We start from the raw sequence: 19,668 nt of genomic DNA, 5'->3' as shown, positions 1-19,668 counted from the left end.
TTGAACATTAAAACCATATTTGAAGAGTTTAGATGCAAAAACCTCCTAATGGCATTTGAAATTTTTGCATTTTTCTCAGACTCGTGTGTCAGCTTAATGATTTTACTTTTACAGTGATGGATACGTTTTTTCATTGCCTTTAAAGTGAAATAACTAAACATAAACATGGGAGGCTTAAAAAAAAAGCTCATTTTAGGGGGAAATTTGAGACAGCACTTAGAGATTTTGCATCTGAAGTCTTCATTGTTTGTTTTATTTTGTAAAATGTTCATTAAAAAAATCAGTTCAACTAGTTTGTCAGTGATACTATAACCACTTTTAATTGTTTGATTTGTATTAAAACATGTTCCAAAAAGATTTCAGTAAAACTGTCAAATAATTGTGAAATGTTGATTCTTAAAATCAAATAAATTTTCCAAATAAAATGTTTGATTAAAAATACTGTCAAATAATGGTAATGCTAACACTTACACTACATAAATTGTCAAAATCATTCATTCATGCATTCATTTTCTCTCCGCTTAGTCCTTTTGTTTTACACAACTGATGCCTTTCCAGCTGCAACCCAGTACTGAAAAACAACCATACACTCTTACATGCACAAATACACAGCTAATTTAGTTTATTCAATTCACCCATACCGCATGTCTTTTGACTGTGGGAGAAATCGGAGGAAACCCACACAAATACAAGGGGAGCCCATGCAATCTGACAGAAATGCCAACTGACCCTGGGACTTGAACCAGCGACCTTCAAGCTGTGAAGCGACAGTGCTAACCACTGAGTCATTGTGTAGCCCAAAATAGGCTAAGTATTCCAAATAAATTATTTTATTTAATATAAAACACATTCAAAAAGATTTTGGTATGGAAAACAAAGCTAAATAAATGTCAAATTGAGATTTTTAAATTTATTTTTCCTCAAAAATTAAGCTTCACATTTTTTTTTTCTGGCATTAATTCAGGTCAATTTGATGTTTTACTGTGAGGTTTACGAGCCAGGAAGGCTCGTAGTGGGTTCTCAAAGGATATTAAAAAAATGAAGACAGGATGAAGGAGAAACATGGAAACCAAACAACCGGTAAAAATTAAACAAACAATAACTGAAAACACTTAGATACGGACAAACCAAAAACATTAAACACTCAGACAACATGTGTATATGCGTGTATTTGTGACTATAGCGTGCGTTATGGATGGCGATGAAGAAATGCGTTTGTGGATGCGTTTGTGTGTGTGTGAAAACCAATGAGCTGATGGCGGACGTGTGCACCCGAATCGCCTCAAGCTTTTCTGGATAATTTTGGTAAGTGAATTATGTTTGAATGTTGAGCACTGTTTGTCAGCCAGGGACAAGTCACCTCATCACACCACCTTTCCCCTCTCCAAGCCGGCTGCCATTCGGGTACCTCGAAAGGTAGTCGGCTGTCCTGTTCTGGGATCCTGGTCGATGGACAACCTCGAACTGGTATGGCTGTAGAGACAGATACCACCTGGTTACTCTGGCATTATGGTCTTTCATGCTGTGAATCCAGGTTAGTGCTCTGTGGTCTGTCTCTAATGTAAATTCTCGGCCCAACAAGTAGTACCGGAGACTTTCCAATGCCCACTTTATTGCCAGTCCTTCTTTCTCCACGGTGGAATACCGGGTTTCTCGTGGAAGTAGCTTCCTGCTAATATATGCCACCGGTCTTTCTTGTCCTGCATCTTCCTGCATGAGGACTGCCCCGACACCTACTGCAGAAGCATCCACTTGGACGGTAAATGGCTGGGTAAAGTCTGGACTCTTGAGTACAGGTTCTGAACATAATTGTCTCTTTAAAGTTGTGAATGCCTTTTCACAATCTTGTGTCCACTGAATTGGATTCTTAGCTTGTTTGCACAGCAAGTTGGTTAAGGGGGCTGCAGTGGTTGAAAAGTCAGGGAGGAACCTCCGATACCAACCCACCAAACCAAGAAATGACCGAACTTCCTTCCGTGTTGTTGGCCTTGGACTGTGTTGTACTGCTTCCACCTTATCCACTTGAGGACGCAACTCTCTGTTTCCTAGGCGATATCCCAGGTAATTGGTTTGTGCCCTCACCCACTCACACTTGCTGACATTGAGGGTCAAACCTGCTGCTTGAATTTTGTCTAGGGTCTGTTTTAGGTGTTGCAGATGATCTTCCCAGGACGAGCTGTAGATTACTACATCATCGAGGTAGGCTGCAGACCACTCTTCACATCCCCTTAGTACTTGATCCATTAGCCGCTGGAAAGTAGCTGGTGCCCCATGAAGCCCAAAAGGTAGAACCTTAAAGTGGTATAATCCCATGGGTGTACAGAATGCTGTATACTGTCTGGACTTTTCTTCCAAGGGCACTTGCCAGTAGCCTTTACACAAGTCCAGAGTGGTAAGATATTTTGCTTGGCCAATCCTCTCAAGCAAATCATCTAAACGTGGCATTGGATACGCATCAAACCTTGACTGTGCATTCAGTTTCCGGAAGTCGATGCATATCCGCAGGGTACCATCCTTTTTTGGAACGATGACGACTGGGCTACTCCATTCACTCGTTGAGGGCTCAATCACTCCCAGCTCGATCATCGTCTCAATTTCTTTCTTGAGTGGTTTTACCAGACTTTCAGGAACCCTGTATGGTCGCTGTCTTGAGGGGATTTGATTAACAAGTTGGATTCGGTGCTCCACCAGGTTCGTTCGTCCAGGCCTTTGACGAAATAACCCAGAATACTGGTTCATCAGGATTCCTCCAGATGATTTAGCCCCACTCCTGTGGTTTGTGCCGGCTCTGCACCTCTTTGCTCCAGTAGATCCTCCTCCTCTACCTCCTCCACTTTCCTGATCAGCAACGATGTCTCCTTGTTAGGTGGCTCCTTCCACTCCTTCAATAGATTAATGTGATACGTTTGCTTTTCTTTGCCTTTATCAGGGTGATGAACTTCATATGTTACTGGTCCCAGTCTTCGAAGTACTGTATAGGGCCCTTGCCACTTCACCAGTAGTTGATTCGTCGAGGTGGGAAGCAGTAACAAAACCTTCTGTCCTGGCAGCAGCTCACGAGTTCGGGCATTCTGGTCGTACCACAGTTTCTGTGTCTTCTGGGCCTTCTTGAGGTTCTCTTGGGCCTTCTCTCTGTAGGTCTCCAGACGGTCTCTCATCTCAAGGACGTATTGCACAATACCTTTTGCCTTCTCCGTCACCTCATCAGACGAAGTGGTCTCCCAGTTCTTTCGAAGGAGATCCAGTGGTCCTTGAACCCGCCATCCATACAGGAGCTCAAATGGAGAAAATCCCGTCGAAGCTTGAGGCACCTCCCTGTAGGCAAACATCAGAAACGGTAGCCATTTATCCCAGTCCTTCCCAGTCTCTGACACAAACTTGCGAAGCATGTTCTTCAGTGTTTGATTGAACCGCTCTACTAATCCGTCTGTCTGTGGGTGGTATGGGGTAGTTTTGATTGCAGTGATGCCCAGTTGACGATGCATCATCTTCATCAGTCGGTAAGTAAAGTTGGTTCCTTGGTCTGTAAGTATTTCATTGGGTATTCCTACTCTAGAGAACAGCTGTATTAGGGCATTGATTACCTTGGCGGTGGTGATGGATCGCAGAGGGAAAGCCTCAGGGTACCTGGTGGCATAGTCACTGATGACCAGAATGTACTGATGTCCAGATGTACTCCTCTCCAGTGGGCCCACGATATCCATCGCGATGCGCTGAAACGGCACAGAGATTACAGGCAAAGGAAGTAATGGGGCCTTACCCTGGTGACGCACAGTGCTTGTCTTTTGACAGGTGGGGCATGTGGTGCAATAACTCTGTACATCAGTATACATGGAAGGCCATATGAAACGTGAACTAATGCGTGCATATGTCTTTTGGAATGCAAGGTGCCCTGCCCACGGTATGTTATGTGCTACAGACAGAACCACCTGACGACAACATGTAGGGACAACCAAACGTGTGGATTCAGAGGTTTGCATGTACAAAACATCATTAATTATAACATACTTCTCCCCACATAAGTCCATTTTGTCCTCATTGGCCTTAACAAATAACCCAGTCAATGTTTTATCAGCCCTCTGCAGGCTAGCAATGTCCTTTGGGATTTCCCAACTATGAGTTTCCAGACCCTCAGTTTGTGTTTCTGGGGCTGGAGTACCAAGCCCTTTTTCCAGCCGCTTTTGACGGCGTGTTTTTTTGGGGCCTTTGGTCTTGCAACAGACTATCATGGAAGTCAGGCAATGGCTGCAGACCTGTTTTTGTTTGGGCCCGTGTTACCACCGGACACGACAGTGCAACATTTATAGGCAATTTTGTATCACAGTTCATGTTTAACAGTTCACTTAACACTGGTATATCTCTTCCCAAAATCATATCAGCAGGTAGGTCATCGACAACTGCAACATTTAGTAAATACAATTGGTCTTGTACCCCCACATTCACTTCAATTTGTGGATACGATTTTACATCCCCGTGAACGCATTGTACATTCACCATAGTTGAATAAGGCACATGTGTGACATGACTCCGCTTTATCAATGACATTGAGCTACCAGTGTCCAACATGGCATTTACATTATGTCCATTCACAGAAGCTTTCACATACTGCACTTTGTGAGCTGTAATATTGTCACTGTCCCCTTCCCTTGGAACATAACAAAATCCAGTCAGTTTACCTTTACGCACAGGACACACAAGAGCTTTGTGCCCTGGCTGCTGGCAGTGAAAGCACACCAACCCCTTCCCAGTGTCAGTGTTCTGTGCTGGAACAGGTTCAGTGCGATTACCAACAAAGTTTTTAACAGTACCTTTAAGTGGTTGAGAACGCTGAATGCCTCGGTGAGCATTAATATATTGCTGTGCCAGTTTTGCAGCCTCAAGTCCTGTTGTTGGCTCGTGTTCCTTTACCCACATCCGCACCTCATGTGGTAGGACCCGGAGTAACTGCTCCAAGACAATCGTCTCACCAATTTCCTCTTTGGAATGACTGTCAGGTTTCACCCAACGCCGGTAAAGGGTTCGCAGCCGATTATAACTTTCAGTAGACTCTCCTGCTGGAGTAGACATAGCCCGGAACCGCTGACGGTAGGTTTCAGGTGAGATGTTGAACTTTGCTAACAACGCCTCCCTCAGGTCCTCATATACCTCAGCTTGGTCCTCGTCCATGGCTAAGTACGCCTCAGGTGCCTGCCCAGTCAACAGTGGCACCAAGCGGAAACTCCACTCCTCCTTTGGCCACCTCCAGGTTTTGGCTAGTCGTTCGAACCGACGCAGGAAGTTCTCTATGTCCTCCCCTTGCTGGAAGACTGGTAACTTCGGCTCTGTTCGCATTATTGGCTGGCTGCCATACCTCAGGTCAGTAGGCGAGTCTCGATCTCTCTGGAAAGATGGGGGTCGTTGTGCTGTTGGCGTTGGCAACCCCAATCGTGGACTCTCTGTTTCACTCGACCCCTCAGCTGGCCGGACCGCTTGCAGAATTGACTCTTTAAAGCTCTGTAGCTCCGTTAGGTAACGCTGCTCCCGCTCTGCTTGTGAGTCAAGAAAGTCCCTCATTAATGCATACATCCCACCTCCAGTAGATGAAGTCTTTGCTTCAGGAGAAGAAACAGGTTTTGTGACTTGCGGTGATGTGGACTTGGGTCGAACGAGAGGAAGTTCCTCCTCCAACTCCGTCTCCGTAGACTCAGCTGCAACCCATGCCCCATCCTCCTTGCTAAGGGCTCCAGTCTGTGAACGAAGCCCCGCTTTAGGCTTCCTGCCTCTCGTAGACGTCTTGCGAGTTGCCATCTCACTTCTGACACCAAATGTGAGGTTTACGAGCCAGGAAGGCTCGTAGTGGGTTCTCAAAGGATATAAAAAAATGAGAAAACCTCTAAATGATGGCACAACTCGCTGATATAACGTGTAAAGTGATGGTTTATTTACAGTGTACGAGAGTGAAACCCAAAACCCAGCAAAGTAGCAAAACAAACAAAAATAAAAGAACAAATAAACAACAAACAAAATGATATATGTACAATCACAATAAAAATATACAAGTCACAGATCGCTTACGGCACCACAGTAGCTCGCTCGCTCGCCAGGTGAACTGACCCCGAATTGTTGTTTGAGGCTGCCTTTTAAAGGTGAAGCCCCACCCCCTTAACACAGACCAACATACCCTAATTGAAAGGTAAGTATAAACATCAGTACATGTTCTCCAGTTTAGTATTTAAAAACCATTAAACCCCAAACAGTCACAATTAATCAATGTTAACTAAAATAGATCAAGATATAAAGATATAAACATGAACATTTAAACACATAAAGAAAAGTATTAACCCATTCTCCCCCCTTCTTTAGAAAAGATTCAAAAAAAGATTTTGGTATGGAAAACAAAGCTAAATAAATGTCAAATTGAGATTTTTAAATTTATTTTTCCTCAAAAATTAAGCTTCACATTTTTTTTTTTTTTCTGGCATTAATTCAGGTCAATTTGATGTTCTACAATTGTTACAAATTTATTTTGTGATTTTAGTTAATTTTTTTCACAATAAACCTTTGCAGTGTAAATGGCTTGATATAATTATTTTGAAGGTTTGAACAATAAGATCGTATTTATTGTCTGTTTTATTATGTAAAATGTTTATTAGAAAAGTCAGTTCAACTAGTTTGTCAATGATACTTATAACCACGTTTGATTATTTGGTTGTAATGAATTGATTTTAGTAAGATTGTCAATGTTTGTGAAAGTTTTGATTCTTAACATCAAATTGTCCAAGTTGCCTAAACAAATGAAAACCAAAATGTATGATTTGTAGTGATTCTTAAAACTAAAAGTAATATGAATCTGCCACAAAATAAATTAATGACTAAAAGTATATATTTGCCAAATAAAATAGGCTATAGTTAATATTGAACATTCAAAGATAATACAGTAAAATAATGCCAATGTTGACAATATGACTCTTAAAAACATTAAACCAAGTAAATTATTTCATTTAATGTGAGACAAATTGTCGCCTCACAACAAAAATGTCGCTGTTTCTGTTTCTGTGTAAAGAAGCATGTTCTCCCTGCGTTCGCGTGGGTTCCCTTCGGGTGCTCCGGTTTCACCCACAGTCCAAAGACATGCAGTACAGGTGAATTGTGTAGGCTAAATTGTCCATCGTGTATGAGTGTGATTTGGAAGTTTCCCAGAGATGGGTTGCAGCTGAAAGGACATCCGCTGCATAAAACATACTGGATAAGTTGGCAGTTTATTCCGCTGTGGCGACCCCAGATTAATCTAGTGACTAAGTCGAAAAGGAAATTAATGAATGAATGAGACAAATAATAAAAGTTTTTGTAATTACAAAATCTAAATAAAGCTCATATTACGTGTTTAAATGATTTTTTTCCATTTATAACATTCTTCTAAATTTTTGGGCAATGCTTCAGGTCAATTCAATGTTCTACAATTCGTTACAAATGTATTTTTGTGTCCGAAGCAAGATGATAATTTAATAAAAGTAGTTTTAAAAAGAATAATAATAAAAAAAAGAGTAGTTTGTAAAAGAGTTTTGGTATCATTGATTAAATATCTGTGAAGCACCTCGAAATAATATTTTTTTAAATAAAGTTTTTTAATTATTATTATTATTATCATTATTATTAAATTCCCATAGACATTTTTGGCAGTCATAAACAGACTGCCGTCCTCTGGGTGTCGCTGTCCGGGCGCGCGCTGCTCGCACACGAGTTCGCCTGAGTTTAGCCAATCAAATGTTGTTTTCACACACGGAAAGACCCTTCACATTTGTAGAAGATGGCGACTGCTGAACCGGTGAGTTAGTGTAACTGCTCTCACAAACACTACTGCACATACTTTAACGGCGGGGTTTAATCTGTAATACGAGTTTTATGTCGACCAGGGCTTGTGTATAAGCTAATTTGAATAAATATTCAAGTAGAGACAGATTTATATTCCATCATACAGTCAAATGAGCTGATGCCCGACTGTCGCACACATGCGTTTGAAGGAGACTGTTCAAAAGTGTGAAATAGTTGATGTTTTCTCTGAAATGGAGGGCTGTGGGCTGCTTGTTTTTTCAGAGAGTTGAACGTGGTGTTGAAGCATCTCTGTTATTTAGACTCGTAGTTTGCTGATGTGTCAATGAAAAGTATGTGGTTTGTTTTTAGCCTCTGTATGGACAGTAAATGAAACTTAATATAAGTAACGTTACATATTGCGATATTGTTAAAGGTTAACTTTGTATACTTTTAAAGATTTTTGTAATATAACCTTTAGTTTGTGAGTTAATATTATGTGTTTAGAAAGATTCATGTTTTAGTGTAATAACAATGAGAAGGTTGAAACTTAATGTTCATTCTTCCTCTGGAGAAACTCTGTTTCAAATATGGGCAGTTTTCTTTCATTAGGGTATATAAGCAGCTTTTGAGAACTTTTTTAACTAAATAACTTTTTGAACAGAACTTATAAGGTTAAATGATTCATCTAGCACCCATAAAGAAATTTACTTGTTATTGTTTTAAGTATTTATACCAATTTTTTTATTCACCATCAGGATTTTGTTGAAATGTTGTTTTGAAGTTATTCAGTTTCTGGAACTAAAATGGTGTCATAAGTCTGTTTATTTAATTAGACTATTTGATATATTTTTGTAATTAAGGTAAAACTGTTTTTATATTTACATATTTGGACTTTCTTTATATAATTTCAGAAACGTATTATTTGCAAATTCTAAATAGGGAAATCAGCAGTTAAACTATCAAAGCACAACATTGTTCACAGTGAATTAAATAGTGTTAATGTTGTTTAGAAGTCATACGTGCATGCTAATTCCGATTGAATATTCAATGTAATATGGTAACCAATATAGACACTGCTAAATGAATAAATGTGTGAATTTAAACCAACTTAACCTCTATCAGTTTTCTTTCATTAGGGTATATAAGCAGCTTTTGAGAACTTTTTAACTAAATAACCTTTTGAACAAAACATATTAGGTTAAATTATTCATCTAGTAGCACCCATAAAGAAATTTACTTGTTATTTTTTTAAGTATTTATACCCATTTTATTTATTCACCCTCAAGATTTTGTTGAAATGCTGTTTTGAGGTTATTCAGAGTTTCTGAAACTAAAATGGTGCCATAAGTCTGTTTATTTAATTAGATTATTTTATATATTTTTGTAATTGAGGTAAAAAAGTTTTTTATATTAGCATATTTGGATTTTCTTAATATAATTTCAGAAAAGTATTATTTGCCAATTCTAAATGGGGACTTTATATTAGTAGTCAAGGACTGTATTAAATGAACGAATGTGCGGATATAAATCCAACTTTACCTCAGTATTTTGTAGCGTATACAGTGTGATCTAGGCAGGTGACGATCACCGTTTTCAAGGTATACCACGGTTTGGAAAAGTCAAGGTTTTAAAACTGTCAAAATTTTCTGTAATACCGCACCGTGTAAGATTTTTTATTTACTTTTTGTTTGTTTTTGAAGACAACAGTTTCTCAAGCTGGAAAGATATCCAAAGATTCATGTCTATGATTCATTTTCATTATATATCTTGACATGTTTACTGCTCCAGATTTGTAAAAAATCTTTCAAAAAATAAAATATATTGTTTTCAAAAAGGAAAAAAAAATTAAAGCAGTAATCGAAATACCGTGATACCTGGAAACCATGATATTTTTATCCAAGGTTATTACACCGTCAGAATCATATACCGGCCAATGCCTTGTCTGGTAATGTAGTGTGTATTAGGCAGAGCTAATGGAAAAGTATTAGTAAGTAATAGTGCTCACTTTAAGCCTGATAATACATTCCAGGGAGTTTGACCTGGCTTAGTTTTTAGTACTAGGACAAAACTTTGCTAGTGCTTCAATATGAAAATGCTAGTTATTTATGTTTAATGTTATTTACATTAGTGCCAAAAAGCTTTTGAAAAAATTTAAGTCCTTTTTTTATTTCTTCGACTCATTTAGGACTAGATTTTGTTAATAAATTCTAATATTTATGCATATACCATTATAACATGTTTCATCTGAAAGAGAATGCTTTTGAAAGTGGAAAGCCAGAGTAATTTTCTTATTATTTTCATTATTTGTATTTTTTGTTCATTTTTTTTTTTTTTTTTGTTAGGGCCATTGCTCACTCGTGGGGGCTTTTGTCACCCGTTTAGAAAGTCATTAACAATACAAAAAAAAAAAAAAAAAAAATCTGATTGCTCTCTTAATAGCGTTTTCTCATTTTAAAACAAAAAACTGCATAGACCAGTGGTTCTCAAACTGTGGTACGCGGGCTGCCTTCTAGTGGTACGCAGAGTAATCCGATATGCCATATCTACATGCAACAGATATTTAAATATTTATAAAAAATGACTCGTATATGAATATGATGACATATAGCCTATATTTATGAGGTCCAAGCAGCATTTCCAGGCTTTTATACTACAGGTGAACACTTTACATTTAAGTACAGGTGTTTTTTCTTTACTTTTTAAGAACAGTAGCCTACCATTTTTAATTAACTTTTAAAATTACATTTTAATTTAAACATTGAAATTTTATTTATTTGTTTTTTTACACATAAGCACAGCAGTGTTAATGTTCAAACTTTTTTTTTTTAAACTGCAGAACTGTAGCTGCTTAATTAGGCCTACTACGCTACTGTATTTCAATACTGGTTAAATGGTGGTACTTGGAGGGACAATTTTTTCTGAGGTGGTACTTGATGAAAAAAGTTTGAGAACCACTGGCATAGACTATATAAGTAATAAATAAAAACATGTTAATTAATTAGCTAACTGAGTCTTCTAATTTATTTCCATTCACATTTCATTATAGTATTTATTTCCACTCATGGCAGGCATGAAAATAGTAAAAAATATTGGTAAAAATATTGAATGTGAAACAGTTTGTCAGTAATTCAACAAATGAAAAAAAATGTTATGGGGACTTAAAATATTGCTTTTTACAATAGTTTTTAAAATGGCAAAATATGGATTATTTTCCCATAAAAGTCTCTCATTCAGTATGCAGAGCTTTAGATGCATATTTTGTTAATATAACAGTTGTTGTTTTCTATTTCTGTAGGAAACTTCAACAAATCCATCAAATTCAGAAGAAAAAAATGAGGAAAATGAGCAACAGATCGTGAGTCTTGAAGATTACATTAAACATCCACTGCAGAACAGGTAATGCCACCCAGGCCACATGTTTTATGTATTTTGATGTGATACGATGGCAAAATATCTAGAGGAGTTATCGTGCCCCCCCCTTTTTTTTCCTCAGATGGGCTCTTTGGTTCTTTAAAAATGACAAAAGCAAAACATGGCAAGCTAATCTCCGTCTCATCTCAAAGTTTGACACCGTGGAGGACTTCTGGGCGTAAGTATTAACTTGACACAATTGAAGCAACTCAAATAACATGATTGATAATATTAAAACATATGATAAAAAAGACCATCTGTTGCGTTTTATGTTTTCTTTTTTAAGTCTGTTATAAGTTTATAAATGTATATGTTATTAAAGCTCATAGCCTACCACAACAAATATTGTATATTGTAAGTATTTAACAGAAATTAGACTCCAATCTACCATAAATGGATAGTTTACCCAAAAATTTTAATTTACTCACTATTTACATCCCCTCAAGAGTGAATTGTACCTTTAAAATGAATCCTGGTGATAATGGTGAAGTATTTCTGACTGGCCAATAGAAAACTCTGGAAGCAAAGGCTTTATAAACAAAAACATTTTAGACAGAGAATGCCTGAGAATATGACCCTGCAATAATGTACAATATGGGAACAATATTGTTTTTTTCCATTGTTAAAAGCTGTTATCCTATTTTAGTACAACCAATGCACAAAACAGTGACTTAAAAATCATAATAAAAATACATTTATGTCTGTGTGAGTCCCTGGACAACAAAATCAGTCTTCTGTTGTAAGGGTATAGTTTTTTGGAATGGCCAAAAATTACACTACGAGTCATTTCTATGGCAAAAATCAGGAGAATTTTGTATAAAGATTTGTAAATGTATGTCTGTAAATCTATTCAAACTTAATTTTTGCTTAGTAATATGCATTTCCGTCTCGATAATCAAATTTGAGCAACTTTAATGTGGATTTTCTCTCTATTTTTATTTTATTTTTTTTAACCCTAAGACTTCAGATTTGTAAATTGTTGTATCTTACAACAAGCCATTAACAAGTATTGCTGTTATATTTTCAGGTTATACAATCACATTCAGTTATCAAGTAACTTAATGTCAGGATGTGATTACTCCCTTTTCAAGGTAAGACATGATAAAGCAGAATAACTGTATGATAGTTTTGTTGAATCCATGAAAATGAGTCTGTGCTCTTGTGTTTTTGTGATAGGATGGCATTGAGCCCATGTGGGAAGATGAGAGAAACAAGCGGGGTGGCCGCTGGCTGATCACCCTCTCCAAACAGCAGCGCAGAGCTGACCTGGACCGCTTCTGGCTGGAAACAGTAAGTCCAAATTCTCCCTAGTCCATATTAGCTGCTGATTTCACTGTGCTAAAATCACCAATAGTTACTGAAAAAGTTTTATTATGAATTTTAAATATCTTTTCGTATTTTGTTATGTCGTTGACTGTAATATGAGTGAACCTTACACATTTTATATTTTCAACCAATAAAAACAGGATATGAGGCATAGGCTAATCGTGAATATATACAGTAGTCAGCATTTGAAGTGGATCCAAAATCCTGTTGTTGTATGATTATTAGTGGTGAGCAAAAATGAATCTCATCCAAAATAAAAGTTTGTTTTGATTTAGGTGTGTACTGTGTACGTTTATTATGTACATATAAATACACACAGGCATGCATATATTTGAGAAAATGTGTATTTATATTTCCATATAAAATGTGTATATGATACTAATTGTGTATAAATTTAAATATCCATGTAATAAAAATGTTTTGTAGAGCTTTGTTTCTATCAAATATACATAATAAATATATAAAATTCACACATATGACATGTTAAAACAAACGTGTATTTTTGATGCGATTAATCACAATAAATGTTCCTACATCGCTTATAATTATTAAATAATAATAAATTAGATTTTTTTGATAAAATTAAATTTTTTTGTTTTATTACCAAATATTGATATTCTATTTCAATGTAAAAGATTTGATCCACTTTAAATATTGACTAAAATAGCTTAACAATCACTAATCACTTGATTAAAACAACGTTATTCTCAGTATACCTAATTTCCTTTTTATGAGCTCAAATATTCAAATGTAATATTAGAACATATACGTGTGTGTTTATATATAGACTAAAGAATGTTCTTTCTCATTTATTATTTTAGCTTTTGTGCCTTGTTGGAGAAGCGTTTGATGACCACAGTGATGATGTCTGTGGTGCTGTCGTTAACATCCGAACAAAGGGAGACAAAATCGCAATATGGACGACAGACTACGAGAACAAAGATGCCATCGTACACATAGGGTAAACATTACACTTTTATACTGTACATGAAACTGAAATGATTTTTTTAATGCTAAAATTAAATGTTATTATTTGTACATACTGTTGTGAAATTTTTCCAATCATATGAAATATTATAGATATTCTAAATAATGCATTTAACATCAAGACACCTTACATGAAAATAAATGAAAAACACTTTGCAAATTCTAATTTGTTAGACCAGGCATGAACAAACTGTCAATACTACATGTCAAATTGGACATTCTAAGTTGACTCATTTGTATTTACTCTTACCATGAAACATATTTTGTTGGAATGTGAAAGTTTAAATACCATTAGACAACATTTTTATAAGGAAAGTACTGTGATAGATATTTTCCAAAAAGGTAACACCAAGCAGAGTGTTAAATTATTTATCAAAAATTGAACTGAAAAATCATATTTAACTTTGAATATATTTTTGTGTGAATTTTATTTATTTATATTCTAAATATTTGTCTGAGTCACTTTTGTTGTAATATGAATTAGTTTTTATCATGTAATATTTTCTATCTATATCCATTTTGCCATGAATTAACCATACGTTGCTGATGTGGGAATAAATAAATAACATCAAGCCACCAATCCAAACATTTAGGTTGTTGCTGATTTAAAAAGGTTAAATTGTAAGGATTTGTGGAGTGAGAGGAAACGAAATGCAGTTAGAATTTTTTGCAAACTGAATTGCGACAGATTTTGTGACTTAGCTGCATATTTTTTCAGGTTTTCAGGTTCATTTTCTTTTTGGCTTAGTCCCTTTATTAATTCGGGTCGCCACAGCGGAATGAACCGCCTACTTATCCAGCAAGCTTTTACGCAGCGCATGCCCTTCCAGTCGAAACCCATCTCTGGGGAAAAAAAAGCTACTACTTGTCAACTATTTTTGGTTATTAGTCATGCAGATTATGCCTTGACTTTGTCTATAAGGCTACGTTCACACTGAGCCAAATGTGGCTCGAATTAGATTTTTTCCCCCTCATGTTACTCAGGTAATGACAGTGTGAACAACCCAAACGCATGGAATCTGATCTTTTCAGGTCAGATCTGTGCCACTTTCATATGTAGTCTTAAATTAGACACAGATCTGATGTTTTGCAATGCGACTGCAGTGTGAACGGTTATGTCGGATTTCTTGTGACTTTTACATAATCTTCGAGCAACATGCGTCATTATTCTGTGCTGCAAACATCCTGTACTCCTCAGCAGCATCGTAGAACGGCACACAGGGCGTTTACTGCACCACAGAAAGCTTGTTGTTTTTTTGAAAAAGATTTTGGAGGCAAAACTGGTGTTTGTTAACGATTGAGGCGCGGGTTGATCGTGAAGCTGAAGAGCATCGTGGGTGTTGCAAATAGGGACTCTGTGTGCAAAGGAGGATGAACTTTCTCTCCGAGAGAAAAAAGGGCAGGTGCTCGAGCATCCAAACCCCCCTTCTGCACGTGTCTACTGTTTATAATGAAGTAAAATTAAATAACTGCAAATGGAGATAAAACAACTCCGCCTTTACAGTTTAGTCTTACTCTGTTCATTAACCCTTGATGAGTTCACTGCACCGGTGGTCATACAAACGTGCACCGCTGTTGTCATAAATCACAAACGATCAGTGATTTCAATCACAAGTGACTTGTTTTAGATTTCAAATGGCAGAATACACATTAGTAGTAGCAGAACAATCATTTACGGTTCATGAAACACACCATGGTTGTCTGTGAAAAGGGCAATAATCATATAAGCATGGTCTGACAACGTGCTTACTTCATACAGTATCACAAGTGCATAATTAGACATTTTGTGCTGTCTGTAATGTACTTTTGCGCAAGCGGGTCACTTTAGGATCTGTTCACCCTGCAAATCTGAAATTGGCCACATTTATAAGAGCATCGTCAACAGCCATACACAAAAAAAAAAATCTGATTTGAGCACTAAACCTAGCAGTGTGAACGTAGCCTAAGTGTCTACATTTTGTCTTTTCCTCCTTAACAGGCGTGTGTACAAAGAAAGATTAGGTGTGCCACCAAAGGTCATCATTGGATACCAGTCACATGCGGACACGGCCACCAAAAGTGGTTCCACCACCAAGAACAAGTTTGTTGTTTAAGGAGCCTTTTAAACAGTAGGTATTTTTATCATTCCTTTAACATTTTCATATCTTTACATCGATTACTCATGCCGTGATTTAATTTCAGATGCTGCATCAACAGTCTGAATCTATATCAAATCCAGATCTTCATCAACAGTGACATATAAACAGACAAGCAGGATCTGACCTTTCCACAGGATTCTGTGAGGGAAACACTAGGAAATTAAAGGCCTTGAGATTTGAAGATTATTCAGAGGAATATCGTATTTACAAAACTGTACAGTGTATAAAAAACAAAGCCACGTTCTTTTTTTAATTGTCAACGTACTATTAACAAATCGTTTTTGCTAGTGGGGATTGGGGGAGTGCGTTCGATTCAATTTATGAATGTTTTTCTTTCATATTCCGTTTGACTTTTTTATGTTGTGTTGCAGTTATTAAATCTTAAGTGTAATTTATTTATTTTTTTACTCGGTGCACTAATTTCTGCTTTGGATTTAGTGTTTAAGTGATTTCGACGGTAACCTGATCATGCTATTTCTAATCACACTATCTCGTATTGCAGCTTGAGAATGTCAAAGGTTGGCTCTGTTGCAAAGACTGTTGTATAAATGTGTATTTTTGCAGTCTTGTTCCACATTCCTCATGTCAAGTGTTTAAGGCAGTATTGAGACAACGGATCTCCTTTTTTCACAAAGTAGCTGGATTTCTTTGTAATACGAAACATAACTCCTTTCTTGAACATGGGTGCTTATGAAAATGTATGGAAAAAAACTGACTGTAAATAAATTGTACAGTGCATTGTCTATAACTAGTAAGAGCCTCTGAAATGCTTATGTTTATGATAAATAAATAATCCTCTCTGAGATTCTTGAGATGTGGAAAACATTTTCTTGTTCCATTAGGATATTTACACTCCAAAAAGTGAATATCTTCCTCAGTGTTTTCTTTATTTAATACAAATATTTAAACATCCTTCAAACGAGATACATTAGTTGAGATGCAAAAGACTTCTCTGTTGCAGTGTTGGGCAAGCTTGGGAAATGTAGTGAGCTAAACTATTAGTTACTCTATGTAAAATGTAGCTTAACTACACTAAAAGCTACCGCCTGGGAAATGTAGTAAGCTAAATTAGATGGCAAAAGTAGCTTAGCTACATCTAAGCTATTTTTTATTTTTACATCGAAGCAACTTCAATCCAATTCTGATTAAGTGATCAATAAAACTGCATAATTAAGTTCAGTTATTTACTGCAATTAATATGCTCTACTAAACAGAAATAGCTTGTATTAGACAGCAAACACAAATAAATTCAAAAATCCTGTGCTGCACATTTTAAATACTATAGTAATATAAAGATATATTTACAGTTGATGTCAGAATTATTCGCCTCTTGTTTATTTTTTTCCTCAATTTCTGTTTAACGGAGAAGTTTTTTCAACAATTTCTAAACATGATAGTTTTAATAACTAATTTCTAATAATTTTTTTTTATCTTCTTTGCCATGATGACAGTTAATAATATTTTACTATATATTTTTCAAGACCCTTCTATACAGCTTAAAGTGATATTTAAAGGCTTAACTAGGTTTCTTAGGTCAACTAGGCAGGTTAGGGTAATAAGGCAAGTTATTGTATAATGATGGTTCTGTAGACTATCAAAAAAAAATTGCTTAAAGGTGCTAATAATTTTGTCCTTAAAATGGTGTTTAAAAATTTTATAACTGCTTTTATTCTTGCCGAAATAAAGCAAATAAGACTTTCTCCACAAGAAAAACTATTATCAGACATATTGTGAAAGTTTATTTACCCTGTTAAACATAATTTGGGAAATATTTAGTTTGTAATATATTGTTTTTATATTGTTGTAGGGTATTTTTAAACCATAAAGTACTGATAATGTGTGGTAATTATAGTTGCAACATATATAGTAATATAAACAAATTATTATGGAAAAAAAAATATATATATATAAAGTAGTTTATCAGTTTATAACTATATTAATTTTAAATTATTAACTATAGTAATTTTTTTTAATGTGACACATTATTGTTTGCTTTTTTTAATTTACCTCAAAACCAAGTATGACAAGACGCTCTACAGGCCTATTTCACAAAATGGCGATCGGGAGCAGAAGTTGGGAAAACTTTGTTCCGGTTGAAGTAAAATGCAACGGCGGAGACGAGTAATCAATCTTGTAGCGTACCTTTTTGTACTAATTCTAAAAAAAAAAACCAGCCGTTTATGTCGTTTAATAGTTTTCCCAGCCATTAAACTATTAACAGATTAAACTATTAATAAACTATTAACATATAGGCATAAATATTTGCCCTTTATGTTGCACAAGGCTTAATTTCTCGATAAAAAAAAATAAATGACCATAAAAATTAATTAAACAATTCAACCGTATGGAATTATACAATAAAACTAGTACCAGAAACATTCAGAAAAACATCCTGCATATTGCACAAGGATTTAGCACTCTATTTATTTTATAATATTATTTAAATATATTCTAATGCTAATATTCTAACAAACGCCGCCCTCCTCCGGGTGAGGGCAACACATTTATACAGTAATTTTAAAAAGACCACTGTCAACAACCCCGTAATTAATTGATAGTTAAACATATTACATTAAACATTACATTATTATGTTTTCTTTGTGTGTGTGGTTATGTGAATAAAGGAGAAATTAGAAGAGGACTGCCTAGATCGTGTGTTTGACTGAAACGTGAATGGGTCTGCGGGTCTGCAGCTGGATAAGCGTATAACCAATCATTCACGTTCTGTTGAGCTAATCAACGCAGTAGCCAATCAGAGGCAGTTAGACAAGTCACCTCTGAAATAGCAAACAGCTGAGTGTTGAAACCATTGTTTGAAACAGGTAAGAGAAGATATGAAGTTCACAACTTTAATGTTAATTTAAGAGTATATGTGCAAAACGTGTGTTTGACTAACAAGCTTAGGTCTATTTTGATAATTATAAGGTTATTCATTTTTCTAATCGACATTCATCATTACATTGAACGGCAATAGTCGCGTTTTTGTTAAAATATTGCACTTCGTATAATGTAAAGATCCCTGTTATTTTAAATGTATAATATACAGTTATATTTGGTTGTTGTTGTTGTTGGTACGATTTCATAATGTTGAATAAATGAAAAGTATTTGACATAAAGACAGTGCAGCAATACTTTTTCAATTCAGGAATGAGCTAGAGTGATATTCATGCTATATTTTCAGTTAGACCCTTCATTCTCTTGAGAGAAATCAGCCATATGTGACCATTTCTTGAGAATAAAACTCATTTTTAGCTACAAACACAATTTTTAATGTTCAGAAAATGTATCATATTGTCTAATCTGCTTTTGTGAAACTTTATTCATTTGTTTAATTTAAATCACTGTTTTCTTAGCTTTAAATGTGTATAGTTATCAAGCATTAAAGCTAGAGTATCTCCCTAGCACAGTTTAATCATGGTTGACAGAGTTGAGACATGTTGCAAGTGTCCCTAATTACAAAATGTATTTAAAAGTTTGCCGTATTAACAATGTACTATTTTAATTTGATCAGTTTCAATGCAATTTAATTTGAAAAGGAATTATTTGAATAATTATTGCATTTCAAAGTTTAAAGAAGTAGTTTAGTAAAGGTTCAGTCTAGATTGTCAGTAAAAACATGTATTTTTGTTTTTAGGCCTGATAATTGGATGTTGCTTGTTCTTTTAATAGTCTGTTTATATGGCCAGTTTAACACATTAAACAATTTAACCAATGTACATTTAGTCAGTTTACCCAAAAATCCAAATAAAATCTAAACTGATGCTTTAGAGTTTGTTATTAATAAATTTTAATAAATGTTGCAACTGTGCCTGTGGGTTGTTGCAACCGTCCGACTGCTCTGGGTTCAGTTGCAAAGTTTGACTTTGTCTATTTAAGTTTAAATTCGACATATAATGTCATATGTACACATATTATAGCAATGTGGGTGGGTGTCCAATAGATGTGGGTTTATTATATTAAAACTTTGGATTTCCACAAAAAAAAAAAAAACAGTCTCTGAGAAACTGAAGGAAAT

The 19,668-nt window shown here is 35.7% G+C and overlaps 1 protein-coding gene across 1 annotated transcript; it reads left to right on the top strand.

The window, feature by feature from the left end:
- Positions 1–7,786: 7,786 nt before the first annotated feature.
- eif4ea (eukaryotic translation initiation factor 4ea) lies at positions 7,787–16,455 on the top strand. Its single transcript, NM_131733.1, is given in 8 exon segments — positions 7,787–7,804; positions 11,087–11,187; positions 11,285–11,380; positions 12,230–12,293; positions 12,379–12,492; positions 13,350–13,489; positions 15,494–15,623; positions 15,697–16,455. Coding segments are annotated over 7 exon segments (648 nt in total). The 3' UTR covers positions 15,609–15,623; positions 15,697–16,455.
- Positions 16,456–19,668: the final 3,213 nt, after the last annotated feature.

Source organism: Danio rerio, chromosome 14 (genome assembly GCF_049306965.1).
Source record: "Danio rerio strain Tuebingen ecotype United States chromosome 14, GRCz12tu, whole genome shotgun sequence".
In the NCBI taxonomy this organism is placed as follows: domain Eukaryota; kingdom Metazoa; phylum Chordata; class Actinopteri; order Cypriniformes; family Danionidae; genus Danio; species Danio rerio.
This window is presented reverse-complemented; position numbering and strand designations above follow the sequence as displayed.